Source organism: Anabrus simplex, chromosome 9, assembly GCF_040414725.1.
Source record: "Anabrus simplex isolate iqAnaSimp1 chromosome 9, ASM4041472v1, whole genome shotgun sequence".
Classification (NCBI taxonomy): domain Eukaryota; kingdom Metazoa; phylum Arthropoda; class Insecta; order Orthoptera; family Tettigoniidae; genus Anabrus; species Anabrus simplex.
The window spans coordinates 142,291,626-142,302,352 of record NC_090273.1 but is presented as its reverse complement, the minus strand read 5'-3'; the positions used below and the strand labels follow the sequence as shown (position 1 = coordinate 142,302,352).

Sequence of the window (10,727 nt, the reverse complement as noted above, 5' to 3'; positions counted from 1 at the left end):
GGTTCATCTTCACTCACAATCCAGTTGGAAGACATGTGATCACATACAATCAATAACAAAGTAAACAATCTGGTATGTCTCAATTTACAATCCAAATTTAAAACATTGATGAAGTCTGACAACACATCCAAACTGAAACCAAACAACACATGAAAACGGCTGCGGTTGGTGCCGAACTATGTTGTCGCTCCTACAGCAACCAAACGTTCCTGAGTAAACTGGGAGTTGGCATTTCCCATCTGTATAGACGAGCTACTTCCAATTGGATTATGGCTGAAGATGACCCAATGTATACGGGATCAAAACTAGTCCCAGTTATATAGGACACTGTACAAGTTAATGGTATTGAATAGGTGGACCCTTCTCTATCCTTTCATAGTGAGCAATTGTCAATATGGACCATAATGAAATTCATAACTTAAGATCGTTGGTCACAAGGATAATGTCCAGACAAAGGAGGTGACTAATACTAGGAAAGTATTGAAATTTACCTTTGATAACAAAGACATTTACAATAAGATAAAAAAGTTGGAAACTAGAAAAGCAACTGGAATTGATAAGATTTCTGGGAATATACTAAAGCAATGGGTTGGGATATAGAACCATTCCTGAAGTAGATATTTGATTACTGTTTTGATGAAGGAGCTAAACCAAATCAATGGAGAGTTGCTATAGCAGCCCCTGTGTATAAAGGGAAGGGTGATTAACATAACGCTGAAAATTAAAGGCCAGTCAGTTTGATGCATTACATGTAAGCTTTGGGAAAGCACTCTTTCTGATTATATTAGATATGTTTGCGAAACTAATAATTGGTTCGATAGAAGGCAGTTCAGGTTTAGGAAACGTTATTCCACTGAAGCTCAACTTGTAGGATTCCAGCAAGATATAGCAGATATCCTGGATTTGGGAGGTCAAATGGACTGTATCGCGATTGACCTATCTAAGGCATTTGATAGGGCAGATCATGGGAGACTACTGGCAAAAATAAGTGCAATTGAACTAGACAAAAGAGAGACCGAATGGGTCAATTTATTTCTAGAAGATAGAACTCAGAGAATTAGAGTAGGTGAAGCTTTATCTGATACTGTAATCATTAAGAAGGAAATACCTCAAGGCAGGGGAAGAGATAGCTACTATTCTACCACAGCAATGTATTCGGGTTGACACCGTGTAAGCGACCTGCGTGTCTATGAGGATGGGGCCCCACCTATGATGAATTCTAATAATGAAAGCTGCACACACACCCAGCCCCCGAGCCATCAGAATTAAACAATTGAACCCGGGACCCTCTGGACCAAAGGCCAGGACGCTAACCATTTAGCTGTGGAGCCGGACAACGACAGAAAGAAAGAAAGAAAGAAAGAAAGAAAGAAAGAAAGAAAAGTGGACAAGAAAGTGACCTATTTTAATTATTAAACATATTCATACATAGTTCATAAGCTGGGTAAAACAATTACCACCACCACCACCACCACCACCACCACCACCACCACCACACTGAATTAAAAATAAAGAGTAAAATAATTGTATTCAAACTTTTTCGTTCATGAAATTCCCAGATTTTTGCCATGGAATAACTAGGGTGACCAGATAGAAGTAGGTAAAAATTAGGACAAAACAATTTAAAAAGGTGGACAATGTAAAAAAAAAGTGGACACAAAAATTCTTCATTGAGAGTCTGAATTTAGACTTCTTATATTCTAATTTTCACATACATACACAAAACATTTTCCATTTCCATATTATACAGTAAATTCTTACAAAATTTAAACAATGAAACTAATTTTTATGCCTTGCTGATACTTTTCTAAACATTCAGTTGCCTTTAGTAGTGTTTGCATGTCTAACATATACAAAGATACACATGTAAATTCCATTAGATTATACCACCATTAAGAGAATTTTCACACATTCTACTTTGAAACGATTCCTATTATCAGAACAATGTGCTGAGATCAATCAAAATACTCTTTCTACTTTTGCACTGTGCCCTGGTTTAGAAAAAAGTATTCTGCAAATTTTAATAACTCTGAACTACAATCAATTTGGCCATTTCTGACTACAAGGTAACTTGTTAAATTTAGGGTCATTACTACTTTCAGTTCAGGAATTGTAGAACTGATCAAAATATTTCACATCATCAGTTTGAAAGCCAAATACAGAATACATTTTTCAATATCACAATAATCAATATTACTTTCAGAGCCATCCATTTAAAACAGACTTTCTTCAAATCCAGATGATCTCCTGTCATTTGTCACATTGACAGATTGTTGATAAACTTAACCATGATAGATTAATATGGTTGTTTGATCTGTATTGACTAGTCTGAATGCATTACAGATGTCACAACATAGCAGTCTTCTGACGGGGCGTTGGTGAGAGAGAAGCATGCAGGATAGAGAGTGGTAAAGTGTCCATTATCACAATATGAGGCATGCATAGAATAATCGTATATTCTGTATATCCATTAATCTCATTTCTGTATATCGATACAATATCGATGGCGCCTCTGCTCCAATAAACACACATCTGGTATTTAAAATCAGCTTTGTCAATACTTAGAGTTATTTAATTAATTATTTCTTATCACCTAACACACCATACATGTTTCAAGGACTCTATTGTCCTCTTCCTCAGCGTTTTTTTCACACTACCAAATATCTCTTGGACCTCTTTACTTATTATTAAACACCAAACACCAAAGTTCTAAACAACTCTTATTGATATCTAATATGTGTCATAAATAAAATATAACATAAATGTCATAAAAGAACACTAAACTACACTATTCTATTTACAATCTTCAATCTTCCTCAATCCATTTTTATTCATTCTGGCAATCAATGATTTACCGCAGAATGTCACAGCTCATGCTCTTATATCCTATACGGACAATACAACGTTAATTACAAAACACCAGAGCATCTCAAGTTTGCATAAAATGTCACAGAAAACTCTTGCAACTGCGATGCACTGGTTTTCATCCAATAGGCTGTAGTGCAATCAGGATAAAACTCAATTTTTCACACTAGGTTCATCCAAAGATATTGAAAGTCAGTCAGTCAAACTTTTGGGTTTTCATATTGATGCCAAATTGAACTGGGAAGCACACATTGATCATATTTGTAAAAAAAATAACAAAGTGACCTATTTGATACAGAAATTGAGGGATTTAATTAGCAGTGACTACCTAAGGATGGCATATTTGGTCTCTTCCAGTCATACATTACTTTTGGACCATTACTATGGGGGCATTCTTCTTACACATATAATATTCTTCTAATACAGAAAAAGGTTGTCCGCACAACGTATACGGCTGATGCAGTTTACCACTTTCGACCTCTCTTCATTAAGTTTAAACTACTGGCAATTGAAAATTTGTGTATTTATGTCTCTTTGACATATGTTAAAAACAACATAAATGAATTCAGTACTAGGGAAAACATTCACCTTCATGATACTTGGGGCAAAGCAGATATTGACATCCCAGTTCCATTGGCTGTCAAAAACTGCTCACTCATATAAAATCAGTTGTTTAAGATTATTTAATAAATTACCACATTCTGCATGGTCTACTCCTTTCAGCAATTTTAAAAGGAAATATGATGATTGGTTAATGGAAAATCCATTTTATAATACCTCTGAATTCTTAGAAATGGATAATGTTGGTATTAAGTTTTAATAAAAGGTGTTTGTTCATTTAGCCTGGTTAATATTAAGTACTAAATTATTATCAGTTGATGAAGCCTATTTCATTGTATATGGTCAATGGCAAATGAAGATTCTTGTTTCCTAAAAATATAATCAATATATTAAAATTAGCGTCTCTTAAAACGTTACTAAAATCCTCCAATTCAGAGATTACATCAGTTAAATGTTTCTGGTATTTCCACTTGTCCTCAAACACTCCCTAGTGTGGTAGCTCTTCAGTCCAACCTAAATGAATATGCTGTTGTCCATACATAAACATAATTGGCTTTGACCTTAGCATCGGGCAACATGCCTGTCAATAGTACATGTATGGCGTATTAGGTGATAACAAATATAATTAATTAAATAACTCTTAGTATTGACATGGCTGATTTTAAATATCAAATGTGCATTTATTGGAGTAGAGATTGTAGTTAATATGGACCATTATAAAATCAAACCTGCCAGGCTGAGTGGCTCAGACGGTTGAGGCACTGGCCTTCTAAGAGCAACTTGGCAGGTTGGATCCTGGCTCAGTCTGGTGGTATTTGAACGTGCTCAAATACATCAGGCTCATGTCGGTAAACTTACTGGTACATAAAAGAACTCCTGCGGGACAAAATTCCGGCACCTCACCATCTCCGAAAACCTTCAAAAGTGGTTAATGGGACATAAGAACAATAACATTATTATTATTCTTGTTTCATTTCGGCCAACTAAGGACCACGTCATTTCAACTGTTTCCTTTGAGCTTTAATGTTGGTCCAGTATTCCTTCATTCATAGACGGTGTTGCTCCTTTTGCTCTTCCGTCTATGCCTTTCCAGTTTTCAGCTTCTTCTTTGGTTGGAAACTCAGATGTTCTTGAGTTTTTTCTTAAGTAGGTCACACTCCTGGATATCTTCAAATGAGATTTCACTCTCTTGCAGATCTTTCTGTACCTCAATGAACCATGTGCCATTTGCCTTTTTCTCTTGGAGGAACGTGAAAATGCAGTTATTATTATTAAATCAAACCACAACGGTTAAGTTAATAAAATCAATGATGCCATCACGTAATGAAGAATACTTGTAAAAACGAAGTAGGAAAATAGATTACCCCAAAATTAGCAGATTCGCTAAAAAAAGAGGACATTTTGGATTTTTTAAATAATCTACCCGGCCCGTGGACAATGGTCCAAAAAGGAGGACATGTCCGGATAAAAGAGGATGGATGTCTGATCACCATAGGGCTCATCTGTTGGACTGCTATACTTCTCCTAGTTTGCCATTGAGACCACGCCAAGCCTCCTTCTATGACAGTGCAGATATATATTCACTCCACTGGCTATTACCAAGTTGCCAGAGACTAAATCAGTGAAAGTAAATTATGGTTCCTGTCAGAGAATTCTTTTTTCCTTCATTCATTTTGGCCTACAGTATGCTTTCATTTTCTGGCTGTGTGCCTGCTTCCTTCCATCCGTCCACTTAGGTCTGGTGGTCCCTGTACTTTTTTTGCTTGTGAGGGACAGTGGGAAGACTCCCTGTAGGATGGCCTGTCAGTACTGAGATTGGTTCTCTGTGGTCTCTAATGGGATCTGTAGTTCCTCTCGGTCTGATTTTACTGAGGTGATCCACTTGGTCTTGGAAGCCTTTCACGTACTTGTCGCCTCCGTAGCGTAACGGTTAGTGTTACTAGCTGCCGTCCTCGGGGGCCCGGGTTCGATTCCCGGTACTGCCAGGAATTTAAGAATGGCAGGAGGGCTGGTATGTGGTTGGAATGGTACATGCAGCTCACCTCCAATGGGGGTGTGCCTGAAAAGAGCTGCACCACCTCGGGATGAGGACACGAGTTTACTTTAGGGCTGCACTCGGCTAGTAATAGCCACACGAAATTATTACGTACTTGTCACTGTGAGGATTCTGTTGGTGAGCCTGCAGGGTTTCAGGCAGCTCATGTGCTCGTAGAGTGTCCTTTTTCTCATACATGTGACTATCTCTTCCTGATGTTTGTAGAGCTCGTTGCTGTGCGTGATCCTGTGGGTGCCATCGTCCTCTCTTATGGCTCCTAGTATCCTCCTCAAGATCTTCCTCTCTTTAAGTTCTAGTTTCCTGAGTTCAATTCATCAACAGGCACTCAGAGACGTAGAGTACAGAGGGTCTTACTACAGAGTTGTAGTGCTTCAGCTTTAGATTCTTGGAGAGGTACTTGGAATACTTGGAGGTGTAGATGCTTTTACAGGAATGATAGGCCCTCTCTAACTTGGTGCACCTGGTATGCCTGGCCAAAGTTTCACTCTCTTTTTTCTGAGATCCATTCTCGTAAGTACTTGACTGCAGGAACTTTACTTACAGTGTTGTTGCCTAGTGGGATTGTAAAAGGAGCCTGTTTTATATTAGTGGTAAACTTCCTCTTCTGTATTGCAGCCGGTTTTTGCTGCAATACTGTAGAGGCTGTGTAATTGGTGAGTAGCCTCTTCCATGCTTCTGGCCAGTAGGGTGAGATCATCAGCAAAGGCTAGACAGGGTACACTGAGGTTGCCAGATAATTTAATTTTTGAAACATAGAGCAAATTTTATATTTTTCTTTTAACTTAGCTCAGGTTAATTATCTGCTGCCATTTTATATTTAGAATTGAGAAAATAATATCATGTGTTTTGTATCACATTATAAGTTGCTTTTGGTAAATGTTTGCTGCCATCTATAATACAAAACTGAGATCAAAACACTGTAGCAGATTTAAATCACCGCTGGTTTTACGGAGGGTGATTTTCACACGATTTCCTTCATCCTGAACAGGATTTGAGTTACATAGTCAGGGTGTTTTTTGTAGTGATCAAGAAGTTTATTGTGCATATTACCCAGTTTCTTCAATATGAAGGAATCACTCAGATTTTCAATGTCAGCAAGCCTGGAATAGAAGAAAAAACATTTCATGAGAAGTATTACCACTAGATGTAACTCTGAAAAATGCCATTTCTCATCAGTGTAATTTACAAGGAAGATAATTCAACCAGTCTGTCTGATCTATTTTATAGAGTCCACTGAAATTAAAAAATGTAACATTTTCAAATATCGTGAGACAGAAGAGAAGTGTATTTTCTATGGTTTTGCAGCTGTAAAGTGTTGTAGATAGTTTGGGGTATAAAAGAGGATTGGTAAGATTAATGAATTACACTAGAGTCCCGGTAATCCAAAAGTCCGGTTAATCCGAACTCAAATATTAAATTTTTAAAAAATGCTCCTTATTGAAATGAAAGAACATATTATAGAATGAAGATTTACTTGCATTTTATTAGTCATATTTTATTAGAATAACTTAATGTAAACATAATTAGACATCATAAACCATCAATCACTGGTCGTTTATATTTACAAAATCTCTTAGTTTCTTTTGCCATAGTGATTGGAACTTAGTGTTAAACCAGCGTCTCATAAACATCACATCAGTGGGCGTAGCAGCGGAGTGTTTCTTGACGTAGCGTACGGCAAGTTCTAAGGCGGTCGCGGCATCTGAATGTGACACTAGTTGTTCATTGTGGTCTTCTTCGTCATCACTCTGTTCCTCATCAACTCCAGATTCTTTCTCCACCATAGCTACAATTTCTTAGTCTGTTTGTAATTGATGACAGTCAGCTTCCATCCACTTGCTAATGTCATTTTTCATTGACTTCCTCACACCCAGGAAGTTGTTGAATGATTTCAAGGAGATTGACATTTGCAGATGCTTCCGCTGGACTCGGGATGAATGCGAGACTCGGCCTCAATTTCTTCCTCGTTTTCCTCATGAACTGCTCACTGACACTCAAATACTGCTCAAATACGTCAGCCTCGTGTAAGTAGATTTACTGGCATGTAAAAGAACTCCTGTGGGAGAAAATCCCGGCACCTAGGCGTCTCCGGAAACCTCAAAAGTAGTTAGCGAGACGTAAAAACAACAACATTATATTAGAAAATCTGGTTAATCCAAAAGTTTCGTAATCCGAATAGACCCCGGTCCCAATTAGTTCGGATTAACGAGACTCTACTGTATATATGTTTCACACACATATTTTGTTCTGCCTTAACGAATGGATTGGAAACAGTGCCAAAGCCTCAGAGAGAAAGCTTGAGGTGGCAGAAATGAAATGCTACAGTGGGTATGTTGTAAGTCAAGCAAGGATAGAATCAAAAGTGAAATTATATGGGACTGGGTAAAGGCGATCAGGGTAAAGACTAGATCCAGGGGTGAAGACTGAGATGGTTTGGCCACATTGTGAGGAAAGGAAATGACTACAGATATGCCTTCTCTCAGGAACAGAAGAAGAGATTGTAACTTATACCATGTCACATTTCTTTTTCCATTTATTATATAAATCTTTATTGCAACCAATGGTCAAATAAAAGAATAGAATACATAGCACTATTCACTACAGAGACTTTTCAGAGAGTAGGCTCTCTTTGGACACTCCAAAGCGTGGTAACGGCCACAAAGTCTATTGCACCATCGACATACACAGTCACTATTCGGATCGTGAAAGCGGAGAGTAGCACAAGCCTTGTGGTGAAATCCGTGGACCGCTGCACGGGTCACCGCGTGTCTCAGTTCAAAACAACTTTGTTGCCAGTCAGTTGTAGTCATTGCGTCGGTTGTGTAGAAGTCACTCCATATTTCGGTCTTTTTAAATTTCAAATTATGCAGGAAGTCTTGGTATTCTGTCGTCGATTGCAGGGTCATAGAAAACCATAGGTCTTCGATGAAAAACAGTTCTCTTGTCAGTTCGTAAACAAGTCTCGAAGGCGTGTATTTAGACACACAAAGGATTCGTTTAAGGAAGGTAGCTTTAACCCTTTCTAATTCCTTTAGGTCTTTCTTTTTCAAGAAGGTCCATATTAGTTCTAAACCGTAAGTTGCAATTGGAGTAATCTTTAGATGAAACAGTTTCATTGCTGTCTCAATTGATAATTGATCGATGTGCTCTATATCATTTATTGCTATTATTGCTGCAAGAGATCTTTCTTTCACGTGAGCTGAGAATGTTTTGCCGTTCATTTGGAGAGTTATTCCAAGGTATTTGAAAGAGTTCACAGAATTTAGAAGAGAATCTTCAAAATAGAAAGTATCTGCAGCCGCTCGTTTTCCTCCTCTTCTAAAAACCATCACTACTGTTTTCTCTTTGTTAACTTCCAAACCGGCCTCTTCACACCATTTTGACAGTCTATCAAGTGCTGTTTGTAGTTCTTCTCTACAAGACGCGACAATAACCATGTCGTCTGCGTATAGATAGATACTTGTCTGCTCTGTAACGATGGCTTTCGTTATGTCATATGTTGCGACATTAAAGAGTAGTGGACTCAAAGGATCTCCTTGAAGAACTCCTATAGTCTGTAGGATTGGTTTAGACTTCGTTAAGTCATCATCAATTCTTACATAATTTTCCGATAATATATTTTTTATCAATTTTATGTAACAGTTTTCACCGCAAATCTCTCTTAATTTCTGGAGGATCAATTTCCTACTTGTAGAATCGAATGCTTTGCGAAAGTCAACAAACACCGCATACAATTTTCCTTTCTGTACTTTAAGTGCCTCTTGAATGTCTTCCATCAAACAATGTACTGCCTGCAACGTTGAACGACCTCTTCTGAACCCGAATTGTTCTTCCGGTAATTTGTCATCTAGTAGATCATTCAGACGGTTTGCTAGAGCCTTCGTTAATATTTAACGTTAAGAATTTCATATTTAGGTTCCGTATTGAAACAAGATTTACATCAAAGAAAGGACAATAAGTTCCACCTTTTCAATACTATATATTGTGTGAAAGTTTTACATTACAGTTAAAACATCACAACTTTTGTACATTCGGTACCGGTTTCGACAGATTCCCTGTCATCATCAGCCGAGAATAATTAAACAAAGACACGTATAGATCATGATTCTTATGGTGTGATTACAATGGTGGATTAAAAATATACATTATATGGTTAAAATAGTATATATATATATATACACACACACAAATAAAAGGTAAGTAAAATGGGAATGGTCATTATTCTATGAGGTGTACACCTTAATATTTCTAATTAAATGGTTAATTTGTTAAAAGAAATTTTGTTCTTATGATATATAATTAGGGCCTATAGTGAAATTTTATTGTAGGCTTAATTCTGTAATATTTTAACTTTTGACCAGTCAATTCATTAAAGTTATGTAGCCATGTTTGACACATTAAAAAGGTAAACAAACATTTAGTCGAATGGTGTTCCACATAAAATATGTACAATAAAATCCGATTGGAGCTTCAACTTGGACTTAAGAATGGAAGAATTATATTAATGTTCAATGCAAGCAGAAATAGATGAGTTAATTTTTTTCACTATGTATTGATGTTGATAGTTAGAATGTCCATTGAACAGTTCAATATGTTGATTTGTATTCTGGAATGGTTTACATTATTTTGAGAAATAGTAATTGAGGTTCTTGCTAATGTGGTACTTGAAGATCTTGTGTTGTAAGTTGTGAATACATAAATGATTTGGAAAGATCTTGATCCAAGTCGGAACCTATAAGAAATAAAATGCTATTTAAAGTTATATGAAAATCGGAAGGAGTAAAAATTCGCGAAATATTAGCGAAATGAAGGACTCACCTCAGGTGCCAAGTTGGTAGTAAATGTATCGGAGTGGAACTAACAGGCAGGGTTGCCAACTCCTAGATACTCATTATCACCAGATATGGATTTGAAAAACACCAGAAATCTCCAGATCTGGATTTGAAAACTCTATAAATTCTCCAGATGTAGTAAGATAATGCATTAAATTTACACTTACCTCCTTTCAGTTGTGCTGTTCTGCCTCTAAATTTAGTAAGTCTAATGGTGTCCTCTTGTAAAGATAGGTCTAGCCTATATTATAGCCATATGATCAATTGAATACACAAGTCACACTCAAACACTAGCACTATTATAATAATAAAATGTTCACTGCGTGTTATCAATTGTCGTAATCCTAATATAAGTGTATTTAATTGCAAACTATATACACAAATTAAAAACTGTACTATATTTGTTTATTTAT

The 10,727-nt window shown here is 36.9% G+C and overlaps 1 protein-coding gene across 1 annotated transcript in view; it reads right to left on the bottom strand.

The window, feature by feature from the left end:
• Window positions 1-6,219: 6,219 nt before the first annotated feature.
• LOC136880944 (uncharacterized) overlaps window positions 6,220-10,727 on the bottom strand; it is a 177,599-nt gene continuing 173,091 nt past the window's right edge. Inside the window, exon 14 of the mRNA XM_068229175.1 lies at window positions 6,220-6,582. Coding sequence (XP_068085276.1) covers window positions 6,444-6,582 — 139 coding nt within the window. The 3' untranslated portion in view covers window positions 6,220-6,443. The remainder of the gene's footprint in view (window positions 6,583-10,727) is intronic.